At 40.1% G+C, this 14,026-nt stretch overlaps 1 protein-coding gene across 6 annotated transcripts in view; it reads left to right on the top strand.

Moving 5' to 3' along the window:
* Positions 1-14,026, top strand: part of UBE2H (ubiquitin conjugating enzyme E2 H) — a 103,093-nt gene that overhangs the window by 64,288 nt on the left and 24,779 nt on the right. For 5 of the 6 annotated variants that reach the window (XM_030308430.1, XM_030308428.1, XM_030308431.1 and 2 more), the window contains one exon: positions 13,870-13,909. The exons of the other annotated variant lie outside the window; for it this stretch is intronic. In XM_030308430.1, coding sequence (XP_030164290.1) covers positions 13,870-13,909 — 40 coding nt within the window. The remainder of the gene's footprint in view (positions 1-13,869; positions 13,910-14,026) is intronic. 6 annotated transcript variants of the gene reach the window in all.

Raw genomic sequence — 14,026 nt, 5'->3', positions numbered from 1 at the left:
AGTATGCAAATTACAGTGTTACTTTAAAAACTTTTACTTTAAAAAGTTTGAAGCAATCTAAATGACCCAGTAGATCATAAAGTAGTTAAATTATGGTACGTCTTAATGGACAAAATGCTTTAGTCATGACTAATGTTTTAACTCTATCTTTAAAGGAACACACAGGAAAATGGTAATCTTGTATAGCATTAACTCTAATTTTTTCCATGAAATTCCAAGTATGAATGCCAAAATATTGTTACAGTTATCCATGGCTGTAAAAGGGATTAAAAACGTTTTTGGGGGTGCCTGAGTGACTCAGTTGGTTAAGAGGCCAACTCTTGATTTAGACTCACGTCATGATCTCATGGTGTGTGAGTTTGAGCCCCACGTTGGGCTCTGCACTGACAGCATGGAGCCTGTTTGATCCCAAACAGGGATGTTCTCTTTCCTTCTCTCTCTGCCCTTCCCCCTCTCATGCTCACTCTCTCTCACTCTCTCAAAAAAAAAAAAAAAAAACTTAAAAAAGGGATTAAAAACATTTTTCTATAACTTCTAAATAATAGTAAGTTCCTTTATACTATATATGAATTATATATATATATATATTATTATATATAACATATATAATATTTTTTTATATAAGTTTTTCTTTATTTTGAGAGAGAACATGCATGTGCGAGTCAGGGAAGGCCAGAGAGAGAATCCCAAGCAGGCTCTGCTCTGTCACTGTGGAGCCCAACATGGGGCTCAAGCCCATGAACTGTGCCATCATGACCTGAGCTGAAATCAAGAGTTGGATGCATAACCAACCGAGCCACCCAGGCGCCCCTAAAAGTTTATATTTTTAAACATATGGCAAATGCATGTCTTTCAGATGTCCTGTCTGTGTCTATACTTTTTCCTGTCTTTTGTTCTAGAAAGCCATTATATCCTTGGCCAGATTTTTCACCTGGTAGCTTGCTAAGGCCCTGCTGGCCCCCAAGTTTCCACCAGTTTCCTTTCTTACTTCCTTTCAATTTTAATTATGTGTGTGTATAAGGGTTACATACCGTTCTCTCTGTTTTTCTGCTTATAATTTAGTTTATTCCATCTTGGGTACTATCTTTACACCTTTACACAAAACTCTTTTTCACTCCTTTTCTTTCTTTCCCTTTTCTCCCTTTTCTTGGGCTGCTACCTCTAACAATTCTTACCTACTTCTCTTTCCAATCTGACTCTTTCACATGTGTTTCCCCTTGCTCCATTTTTCTCCTATGAACCAAAAAAGATTCCTGTTTCATAACTCATAAATAATAACATTTTTGATAAACTTAAGCCGGGGGGGGGGGAATTATGTCTTCTAATAAAATACAGGCATAAATGTTAGATTTAAGTCTTTCCACCTCTAAAGGCCTTGAAATATCATGAAGTCTCCTTCAGGATCTACAGTAGTCTCCATCACACCATAGCTACTTAAACACTAGCATTCAAGAGAAAATGAAGAATTTGGCCTTTATATTTTTAAATGATTACTGGGTAGTATGTTAATAAAACTTCATTCTACTAATTTCAGACAGAACTGTAGAGTATTTTAGAGTCTTTTGTAAATAACCTTTAATCAAGAGTCAGACGCTTAAACCAACTGAGCCACCAGGCACCCTATCGTTTTATTTAAAAAATTTTTTTTTTTCATTTATACTTTTTACAAATAGAACACTGTTTTAACATCCACCTAACAAGTCTAGAAACTAACTTTTGAAACACTACCTATATACATATCCATCTTACCAGTGAGGAAGACTGCCTCCCAGGAGCAGGCTGCATGTACTGTGTGTCTGGATTGCAAATTTGATTATGCCAAAGCAGAGTAAGAGAAATGGTTGATTGAGAACAAGATTCTGGAGGGAGTGGTTTAATAATTTGCTTGATGTTGATAGAATGGTCAGGGAAAAAACCACACTCGTTGTGCAATGGAATTTGATGTCAGTGGGCATATAGCAAGAGCTAGCCAAACCCATATCAGTAAATGGAGACAAAAAGGAAAGGTCATGGGCAATTAACAGTAGCTGGAATACTGTATTGAGCTCTACCAGTGGCCTTTACTGCTAGGTCGGGTATCCTCTCAATAGAGTGGTTTAGATCTTCCTATTTCAAGGGAAACTAGATTAGATAACCTGTCAGAGTACTTTCTGAATCTCCCAGTCTACCATAGGTTCTTAATTAGAAGGTACTCTGATGATCAGTGCACCTTATTCTTTTTACTTTGCCAGCGGTTAAGGAAAGTGATTTAACCTTTTTCATTGTCATAATAGCAGACACCTCTGGCATTGTAAAAATTTATTTCACTATGGCCAGAAATTACATCACAATATTTTTGGAATGGAATTTTATAATAGGGTATGACTAAAATACAGAGTTGAGAATATTTACCATTTCACTGTGTACCTTCCTAGATGGAAACATTGTATAATTACCTCCTGGGAACTAGGAGTAAGCTAAGGGAGCCAGTAAGCTAGGGGTGGACGAGGGTTTGGAGTAGAGTATGTCATTTCTGAAAGGTTTGGGGGTTAGTTATTTAACAGAGGCCTGTTTGGACCACTGCATTTTCACAAACAGAATGAATTCTGAGACCAAGGAAGCAAAATTCCATCACCTCCTTTCTTCTTGGCTTTCATGACGGTGGTTTTGAATTTAGTTTCTGTCTCCAGAAGATACATAATTGCTACTATGTAGCGATCTATATCTTTTGAATTCCAGTAGAGAGAAACAAGGTTCTAGTAAGAAATTTCATAAAAGTTTTTTGTAGATAATGCTATGAGAATGTAAGCCATTGTTAAAAGCTCTCTTTTTACTGCTGTTCTGAAAATGAAATTTTCCAGGGTGGATTTTTTTTTTTTTTTTTTTTTTTAAGAATATGTCTGGCAACTGAAACAGAATTTACTTTTTCGGAAAACTGATACATTTTTATACCATTTTTTTCTAATCAGCTTCACAAATTTACTAGATACCAAATATGTGCAGGGCATTCATTATTCCAGGTGCTAGAGGAACAGAGGTTGAACAAATTCTTTGAGGAAAAAAATGAAGCAAAAAATTAAAATGCTGATAGCTTTATGCAGAGATTGATGTGGTGAAATTGACATATGGATATCTTAGATTAGGTGTTCAGGAAGGGTTTCTCAGACAAAGTAAACTTAAGCTTGAGGTTTAGGGTTTTTTTTTTTTAAATGCTTATTTATTTTTGAGAGCGTGGAAGCAGGAGAGGGGCAGAGAGAGAGGGAGACACAGAATCGGAAGCAGGCTCCAGGCTCTGAGCTGTCAGCACAGAGCCCGACACAGGGCTGGAACCCACGAAGTGCGGGATCATGACCTGGGCTGAAGTGGTCCGCCCAACCGACTGAGCCACCTGGGTGCCCCAAGCTTAAGGTTTAAATGAAAAGGAAAAAACAAAAACAAAAACAAAAAACCCCAGCCCTGATCCTCCAAGATCAGGGATGAGGGCATTCTAAGCAGAAGAAATTGTGAGCAGCAAGGCCCTGAGGCAGATAGGAGCTTAGCATGCTCAAGGAAGAGAAATAAGGCTGGGAGACTGGGTGAGCAGTGAAATAAGAGAGAGGCTCCAAGTGGCATGCAGGGTCAGGTCCCACAGGGCTTTGTAGGTGAGATTAAAGGCTTGAGTTTTGGTTTTATTTTATTTTTTAGAGAATTTTTAAAAATGTATTTGTAATTATTTTGAGAGAGAGAGACCAAGACAATGTGAGTGGGGGAGGGACAGATTGAGGAGGAGAGAGAGAATCCCAAGCAAGCTCTAAGCTGCCAGCACGGCGCCCGACGTGGGGCTCGAACCCATGAAACCGCAAGATCATGACCTGAGCCGAAACCAAGAGTCGCATGTATAACCAACCGACTGAAACACCCACATGCCTCAGCATGAGTTTTCTTTTTAATGCAATGGAAAAATTATTGAAAGGTTTTAAGCAGGTTTTCATGATCACTGTATTGTTATAGGGGAAGAGTAGAAATACTGGTGGTTTGGAACAGGTGCCAACATTGAGAAACTCTGGTGTCTATAATCCATTGCCTTGAAGAAATTTGGCTGTGTGAAGGAGAGCACGCAAGTGGCGGGCGGAGATAAAAGGAAGGTTTCAGTTTTTACTTCTGAAATGGGAGATTCTGAAGGTTGTTGATGTGCTCATTGTAGGGGCAGTTGTCTAGAAAAGAGGGAAAGCTTGGTGATGCTGGGCATCAGGATGAGGATTGAAGGCACAGTGCCTTTGAGACAGTAGGAAGACCTTAAACATTTGAATGAGCTCTTGAGGCAGGAAAAATTAGCGTGTGTGCAGGGAGGATTTTGATGGGGAGAGTGAGAGATCCTGCCCACCAGCCCCCATCCTCTCAAAATAGGCAGAGCTTTTAAGTCAAAGTGAGAAAGAGAGGAGCAAAGGGGACTGGAGATTTATAGAATAATGAGGAAAATGCACAAGCCGTTGGAGAATCGGGGACGGGCTACTAGTGAAAGGAGAAAGGAAAATTATCTGTGATGTTGAATCCACAAAAGGTTATTGAGCATATTTTTTAAAGTTGGTGCATTTGCATAATGTCTTTCCTCCCTGCCAGCCCAGTAGATATAAACTCCATGAAGGCAGACCCTGGGTCTGTTCTGCTAAACATTCCTTCTCCCCACCTCAGGGCCTGGTACATGGCCTGCTCTGTACTGAGGTGAGGGAGTAAATGAATGAATCAGTGTTTAGTGACACCTTCAAGTCCAAGTACAGCGAGTATGAATGATTGGTTTCCTCCAGTTGCAGATGGGTGTTTCTGAGGAGAGAGTGCATGGGGTTTGCAGAAGGTTGCTGCAAAGCAATGATGGCAATGGGTCTTAAATCTTTTTTTTTTTTTTTAACGTTTATTTATTTTTGAAAGACAGAGTGTGAGTGGGGGAGGGGCAGAGAGAAAAGGAGACCCAGAATCCAAAGCAGGTTCCAGGCTCTGAACTGTCAGCACAGAACCTGACGCGGGGCTCGAACCCATGAACTGTGAGATCATGACCTGAACTGAAGTCGGATGCTTAACCGACTGAGCCATCCAGGCGCCTCAAATCTTAAATTAAGCAAGGAGAGGAGTGAAGATAGGAGGGCTGGTAGGTGGGAAGAAAAGGGAAGGTCAGTGGATTAGAGTTCTTAGGGACTGTGGTGGGTGGGGTGGTCTGTGATTTTGGAGGTGAGCTGTTTATAAGATGACAAATCCCAGGTATGTCCTGGGAGTGTGATGGGAGTGTGAATGAGATGTGATAGAGGAAAAGTCACTGAGAAGAAGCTTCAGGGATTGAGAAGACAGGGTGTCAGGAGTGTGATCTGTGTGGGTGATAATGTCACTAAAAATGACAAGAAAGAGACTTGGACGCCAGGTGCTAAAGTTCTCAGTAATGGAAGAAAGCCAGTGGTCATATCGGCCCTGTTAAAATGAAAAACCCCTGTTGGCAGTCTATAATATTTAAAATTCATTGACCTTTATCTTGCTATTAGCCAGAGTAAAAATAGTAGTTGGCCTTCCCTCCCCCAGGCCATCTCTAAGGGGAACCTTGCCTTTGTACATGCTTGCTTCTGTCAGATTTGTCCATTTCCTTCTAGAAGCTGGCTTATGCCAGTCTCAATTCTGCCTTTGGCAATTCGTTATTATAGAATCTTTCCATTTGCTATATAATAATTCCATCCAGCTTACTCTTTAGGTTAGTTCCTACTTTAATTATAGTAGCTGACCTTGTAGCTTTTGAGCTGGTTATTCTGACATCTTTCTGGCATTAACTCCTTTCCTCCTTTTTGGATTGTTATCGTAATGAAACATGTATTTTTGGCTTCCCTCTTTAGTTAAACTGCGATCCTTTTAAAAACAAGTAAGAGTAGTGTCTTAGTTCCCTTGAAAAGCTTGTTCACCACAATTTAAGGTTGTTCGTATTTCTGGTGTTGGTGAAAACATAATGCTAGAAGGAACGTCAAAGATGATATCATCCAGTTGTGTCAGTTTAAGGATAGTAAAACTGAGACTCAGGAAGGTGGAGATAAATGACTGACTACTAACTAATTGCAGAGTCTGCCTTCTGGTTTCCAGTCTGGTCTTTTCCCCCCAAACCAAATACAATTAGAATGGTCTTCTTCATGATAAATGTTAGAGTACCTGTATTTTCTATTTCCAGTGTGATGGGGTTATAGGAAGCCTGATACCCACTAATCAAAATATACTCTAATGCTCTGGACACTTCTAAAGGATTGAGGGAGGAGTAGGTAGGGGCAGATACTTTCATCTTTAGGATGAGGAGAGTGAGGTGAAATTACTTGCCCGAGCTCATGAGGCTTATAATAACGTTGAGTACTTACTGTGTGCCAGTTGCTGGTCAAATGCTATACATATACTCATTTAATCTTCATAACAGTCCTATGATGTGCAGATACCAAAATTTAACTTAGCTTTATTCATAACAAAGGCAAAGAGATTCAGTGACTCTTAACTTGCTTGAGGCTTGCAGAGTGAAACTTGGGCCGTGTGACTGGAGCCTGATCTTTTAACCACGACTTTATTTAAGAAGAGTGCCAACTGTGTTCTATACTGCCTCTACTGAGGCAGGGAGTAATGACCATGAGAACAAAGTCCTCCAGATTCAGACAGTGTGGTTTATGAATGATCAGGAGAGTGAAAGAGACCCTGTGGAGACAGGAAAGAGAGCATTACAGTATTCCACAAATGAAACTACAGGAGAGTAGATTTAAGGCTCGCAGGTTTTGGTAGGCTGCTAGGTTGGTAGCAGGGTTAGGCTGTTGAAGGATAACCTTCACCTTTTCTTAGTTATAAATGAACTTTTCTTATCCATCCAGCCCATCCCTCAGATTCCATATTATCAGAGAGAAAGGAAGAAACAGAAAAGACGACCCCTTGTTGAGTTTAGATCTCCTGAACACACACAGGGTCAGTTCAGAAGTTCCCATGACACAGGGCATTGAGAGTGAGCTCCTTGCTGGGTTCCTCACCCAGGAAGAGACCGGCCCAGGTCCATCTCTCCTGAGTAGGAAAGGCTCGGCTCTCGGAAGAGGCCTCTGCCTGGGTGCGGGCGGCCACGGGCTGGGCCTGGCCGTCCGAGGTAAGATGAAAATCTCTGAGTGTGCGCTAATGCACAGAGCTGGCGGCACGGCCGTCACTGGTGAAGCCAGCGGCAGCCCCACCCCCCACCCCTTTTTTAGCTGGAACATCCCAACCCTGGTCGCCTCCTGCATGCTAGGAATGGAGATCCAAGTTACTACCCTTAAAAAATGTACAGTCCGAGATGCTGCTAGGAGCGATAAGATCCAGTCTTTAATAAATAGATTCAAAACAATTATATCTGCCTAAGAAACGAATCCATCAGGTTGATTCTGAGTGGTCTACCTTGTGTGGGCATCTATCATGAAGATGGAATATCAGAATGGCTTAATGTTTTCACTTACCCTTTTCTCACAGGGATTCATAAACTCGTAATTAAATTGCGTCAGCCACAGCCGCCTTAGCCGTCTGCAGTCCCAGCTCATTTTATCCCTGGGATGGAGCTCCTCTATTTTTGCCTTCGGTGTTTTTCACCTCCTCACCTTAGGGTGGATTTACCTTGTTTCATGAGTCACTTGTCGGACCTCTCATTTCTCAAGATTATTCTGAAGGAAACTTCTGTATAGATGACTGGCCCTAGGTATTTCATTCTGTCCACACATTTGATCATTAAAAATATCCTCACAAGTAAAACAAAGGTGATTAATTTTTGCCACCCTTATTTACATATTGACCCCAGTATCTGAAGTTACTGGAAAGCGTGTACAACTTTGTACAGATCCCCTGCTGGGATTAGACACAGAAACGGGCTGAAATAAACACCGGTTTTCAGCATGACTCGGCATGATGTTATTTACTTCCTCTGCCTATTAGCCTATGGGTCAAAAGATGTGTTAGTCGGGGCGCCTGGGTGGCTCAGTTGGTTAAGCGTCCGACTTCAGCCCGGGTCACGATCTCGCAGTCCGTGAGTTCGAGCCCCGCGTCGAACTCAAAAATAAATAAACGTTAAAAAAAAAAAATTAAAAAAAAAAAGTGTTAGTCTAGAACATTGAGTATTGGGAGTGTCACAAGCTAAAGCGTGGCATATTTTTCCTTTTTAATAATCTCTCATTTTATGAGATAATGCAGTTTTTCACATCAACTAAGCATGATTTGGATTCCTCCTCCAGAATTATAAATCACCTCATTCCCCTCTGCTAAAAGATAGAGGACAGAGGTGGTGAGCTTTTTAGCCAAACGTTTGTTCCTGTTGCCTTCCCTTTTATAAGTGCTTGGGTCGTGCCAGAGGATAATTGTCTCAGAGATTTGAAGGAGTCGTGGATTTTATCTGGTCAAATCACTGAAATATATATATCATTAAAAAATGTCTGGTTGTGAATAAAATCTTAAATCATGTAGATTAAAAATGACTTGCTTCCGCCTATCATGTTTTCACAAAAGCAGTTTTCAAAATATGTTTTCTTAAAATATCTTCAAGCTAGTTCCTGGTTGAATGGAAACAAGTGTTGGGAAAATTCTCTTGTCGCAGACGTATTCGTTAGTGTGGTGATCGCATTGCCAAAAGGAAGGAGGACATGCCAGGGCAAACACGCTGAGTCCTGAGAATGTTCCTTCTCTGAATTCCTGGCCTGTTCTTTCTGTGTCTCCTCCCCTCCTCGTCCAGAAGTGCCATTGTTGCCATCATCATTCAGCGTGTAAAGGGCTTTGCCAGAAATACTGCCCACAGCTTGTCCAAGAGCAAATGTTAAAGGATATATACTCCGTTCTGTTTACTTACTTTGGGTATTTTTCTAACCATTGAAAATGCCTGGTATTGGAAGAGATCGTTGTAGTCTGGAGATTGTTTTTTGGGCAGAATCGGTCTGGTTAAACTTGTTCCTCAAAGGCAAAGGTATAAACTCTTTCTGCCTACTTTGGACCAGTCAGTGGATTCTGTGTCTCTTTGTGGTATTTTAGCATGTTGTTAGCTTTGTATTCTCTAGAATATTTCTGTACCTAAAAACGTGCCCTGCAGAATTAATTTCCTTTATGGACTTAACTTTAGACATTTCCTCTAAAGTCCTCTGTTGTCAGAGCTCTGGCCATTGTTATTAAATCCTAGATTTTTAGTGCTGATAGTTCCTTTATAAACAGAATAAGAATGGAGGTTTTGGAGATCATACAGTCTAGCTATTTCAGGTAAAGAAACAGGCTGAGAAGTGAAGGGACCTTCCCAAGGTCTGCAGTTAATAGCAGGGTTGGGACTAGACCTCAAGCCCCTGTTAATACTTTTCTTTTTCCAGTCTGATTTTGCCCTCTGTCTCAGAGTTCAGATGATGTTTTATACTTAGCAGGGGCACTGGGGTCTGGGCTCCAACCCATTTCTTTTTCTTCCTTCTTTCCTTCCTTCCTTCCTTCCTTCCTTGTTTATTTTTGAGAGAGAGAGAGTACGTGTGCATGAGTGGGGCGGGAGGTAGACAGAGGATCCAAAGCTCTGTGCTGATAGCAGAGAGCCCGACGTGGGCCTCGAACTCACCAACTGTGAGATCATGACCTGAGCCAAAATTGGATGCTTAACCGACAGAGCCACCGAGGCACCCCCAACCCATTTGTTACTAAGAGTATGTTTACTGAGTCCTTTTTGGCCCTCCCTGTTATGTACTCTTGGATTCAACCAAGCCAGAATTTCGACTTAATTGAAAACAGTGTGGAAGCTGTATTGATTCCAAATGGGATCTCTGGGCCTTGTACCAGAAGGGAGGCACTTTAATCTTTCAGAGACCGTTTTTGGTAAACATTTAAATCTCTTTTGACTCTAGCTATTTTCTCAACTTACACCTTTGAGGTTCCCTATGACATGAAATTGTTGAAGTTCCGTTCTCACTCTTCTGACTTTCCAAAATTTCTGCATTGTGAATTTTAATAATTGAAAAAAAAAAACCTTTCAAGTTAAAAAAAAAAAATTATAAATGTAGGAAACATTCTAAAGCAGAACACAGCTCACTCACTTTGCTCGGGACCTTTGTTCTGTCCCCAGCACTGATGTGCTGGTGCTGTGACCTTACTGAGCTGTTCCCTTATTAGCCCCCACCCCCTCCCCCCTGCCCGGAGATAAGGCTTGTGTTAAAAACCAACAAAAAATCTTAAGGAGGGATTGTATGTAACACCATTCTAGCATAGTCTCTGGCTTCCCACCTCACTCAGAATGGAAATCAGCATCCTTAAAAGGGCCCACAAATGCTCCTCACCTCTCTGACCTCACTTCTAGGCTTCTCCTTATTCATCACGCTTCAGCCTCACCACTCCCTTTGCTGGTCTCCTAATACTCCCTTTGCTGAGCTCCTGATGCATTTTGCACTTGGCTGTTCGTGTTATATAGACACTCTTCCCCTAGATACTGAATGATTCCTCCTTTACCTCCTTCACTCCTTCCGATTGTCCGTTTCTCCGCTTCTCCATAAGGCCCTCCCTGCCAATCCCATTTAAAATTGCAGCTCCCACCCAAGCATTCCTGTCCTGAGTCCCCTTCTCTGCTGTTCTTCCTCCATAACACTTGCCACATTCTAGCGTAGCACTTGTTTTTAAAGAGCTGTCCAGGTGATTCTTACCTGTAGCACTGGGGACCTCTGCCATACATGTTGCTTTACGAGGTGTTACTTAGGAGACATCTAGCAGAAGCAGGATTTTCAGCATCAAGAATGAATTGTGAGTTCTTTGTTGTAGCTTCAAGCCAAAATACTTTTCACATAATAGAACAAGTCTCTTGAATTAAACCATCTAGTGGCTAAACATTGTTTCCCACTCATCAGAAAGGTTCTTGGCAGTTGTAGTAGCAGTATATTCCTGTATGTAACTGATCTTGAGGACCACATGTCTTATAATCTGAAGATCTTTTGATTTTTTTTTTGTATTGAACTTGTAATATTTAAACAAAAAAGTGTTTAAGATTTGAGAGAAAATAAAATAGTTGATTTTAGTGACCTTCTTCCTTAAAAATGGTTCAGCACTGGATAACCTGTGTATAATTAGGTCCGCTTTAGAATGTTTCCTACATTGGGGTGCTTGATTGGCTCAGTCGGTTAAGCGTCCAACTTTGGCTCAGGTCATGATCTCACAGTCTGTGAGTTCGAACCCTGCGTCAGGCTCTGTGCCGACAGCCCGGAGCCCAGAACCTGCTTCGGATTCTGTGTCTCCTTCTCTCTCTGCCCCTCCTCAACTTGTGCTCTGTCTCTCTATGTCTCTCAAAAAATAAATAAATGTAAAAAAAAAAAAAAGTGTTTCCTACATTTTTAATTTTTTAACATTTTTTTTCTCAATTATTAAGGTTTTTTTTTCAATTATTAAAATTACACAGTATAGAAATTTTGGAAATTCAGGAGAATAATAGAATGTGGGAGTCTCTCAAAGTTGACTACTGTTGACACTTGTTTGTTTCCTTCTATTTTTTACATTGCTGTGATCCCATTTCTGGTACAGGATGGGGGTGGGGGTAGTGATGTAATCTGAAAAGTGTAATGGAGAAAATATTCCCACCACAAAGAATTAAGTGCTGTTAACAGTTGTAGATGTTTGCTTCCAGTTTCCTATGTGCGGACTTTGAAAAAAAAAAAAAATACAAGTACTTTCTCTCTTTATCTCTTTTTAAAAGGAATATAGTGTTACAGATAGATTCATCTTTAATCACCATTCCCATTCTGTTCCCACCATGACCTTGACCCTGCACCCTCACTGAAATAATTACTTTTTAAGTTTAGTATATATGTTGGTTCAGTACAGTTTTCTATACTTGTTACCATAGAGATACGTAGTGTTGCTTTGTTTTAGTTCATCTAAATGTTGTCATGCTGTAAATTCATACAGCTTTTTTTTTTCTCCCCTTAGCGATGGGTCTATCCAAGTTGATACTTACTGATCTAGTTCATTACCTTGGCTTTATCGGACTCCCAACATGTGGATATTACTACAGTTCCCCTAGTCCCTTTTGATAGGATTGCATTAGGTTTTTGGCTTTTATAAATAAAGCTGCAATGAATATCCTCATGGGTCTTCTTGAACATATTTATTAGTGTTTTTCTAGGGTCATACAGAATTTTTATCCTCTTAACATTAAGACATGATCGTTTGTATTGGCTTAGTTTAATCTCTTCAATAAACACAGACTTCTTAAATCTAGACTTGGAAGCATCTTATTTCCTTAATGAAAAATTAATATGAAATAGTAATTGGACACAAGGCATTTCTTTTTGCATTAGAGTAATTTAAACATTGCTTGAGCTCTCTTAACAGCAGTAAGAACATGAAGCCATTCCAACACAAAAAAAATGTAAAAACAATTAAAAAAAGTAGAAACGTAGTATTAGAGTGACTAGAGCAAGTGAAGACTATGGAATACCTGGAATTTTGTATTATTAACCCCGTTTTCTAAGTCTAGAGAAGGTTGTTAGATTTTCCCAGGTAATGACCTTTGTTGGAACTCGTCCCTGAGGATCCTCCTCTGATGCCACTTCTCTGCATCTCTCCTGGTACCTTCCTCTTTCCCTCCAGCTGTGTCCGTTCTTTGTGCATATTGCACTTCCTTGTGTCTTGTCTCAGTGCTGCGCTGACGTCCAGGAGAACAGTGTACTGCCTTACTTATCTCATACCCTGAACAAGCACAGTGCCTGACACGTAGGTGTTGACCGAATACATTGTGAATGAGGGAAAGAGAAACATACGAGGTGGGGGTGAGGGAGGGTGGGATTGAGACGGACACAATGATAGTCACTTTAGTAGGGAACTTCAGTTTATCAAAAGTATGGAATGGAATAAAGTCTTGAGATGAGATGATATGGATGATAAAATGACCGCTCTGACAGTGGACCTCTGCTTTCGCGTATTGTCATTTGCATATATACAAACTGATTCAGTCACTGGTTTTAATTAGACTAAAAACTAATTTCTCCTTGGAATTTAAACGTCAATATATATGTTAAAGTCTAGGGGCGCCTGGCCGACTCAGTCAGTAACACATGTGATTCTTGATCTCAGGGTTGTGAGTTTGAGCACCACGTTGGGTGTGGAGATTGCTTAAAAATAAACTCTTTAAAAAAAAAAATAAATAAATAAACTCTTTATAAGTCCCTGCTTACTTTTGTTAGTCTCTACTTGTTCTTCTAGGGATATATCAAAAAACTTGAATCCCTGACAGATGCAGCCATCTTACAGATTTTTCTTTTTTAATTCCTTGCCTCATTTCTTGGTTGCCCCAATTTTAGTCAAAACTGGGTTTCCTGGAATGAGTAGACTAAAGTTAAATATTTTGGTCACTGTGATGAAATCCTTTGTGGTTTGGTAGCGGTATTCCTTTAGTGTTTCAACAGCTTCATTCATGTTCCGCACCCAGTGTGGTGGTATGATACCGGTAACTGAGCTTCAGAAGGAGAAGTTTAAATGCAGAACCTCCAAATTTAGAGACTGAACAATAAAACTTGGGCGGGAAGTCAGGGTAGCTTTCTTAACTTGCTGATAAAAGTAATCAGTACTAGGTATAACCCACTTAGAACTACAAATTTTCTTCGCAAGTACCTTCATAGCTCAGAAAACAATTTCTCTTAATGATTATTTTGTATAAGAAGCTGCATTGCTTTCAAAGTTTGCTCATTGTTTTTTAATAGAACTCTGATAGAACCCTGTGTTTTAAGTAAGTGACACTGTCAGATCATATAGTATTAACAGTAACCAAACATCTAAGATTAAAAGTAATGAGTTATGGGTATCATCACCTTTTTCTAATAATGAAATTGTTTCCAGTACTAAAATACTTTAAAACGAATTGTTCTCTGGATACTTTTTGCTGCTAATTAACATCTCTTTTTACAGGATTCATGAATAAAATTTTCCATCCCAACATTGATGAAGCGTAAGTAACTATTTAAAAATGTTTAAATCTTAGCAGCAACTGCCCTTACTAGCATTCATCTCTCTCTCTCCATTATTTAAAAAAAAAAAAAAAAAAAAGCGCCTCAATTATCTTTCT

This window comes from Lynx canadensis, chromosome A2 (assembly GCF_007474595.2).
Source record: "Lynx canadensis isolate LIC74 chromosome A2, mLynCan4.pri.v2, whole genome shotgun sequence".
NCBI lineage: Eukaryota > Metazoa > Chordata > Mammalia > Carnivora > Felidae > Lynx > Lynx canadensis.
This window is presented reverse-complemented; position numbering and strand designations above follow the sequence as displayed.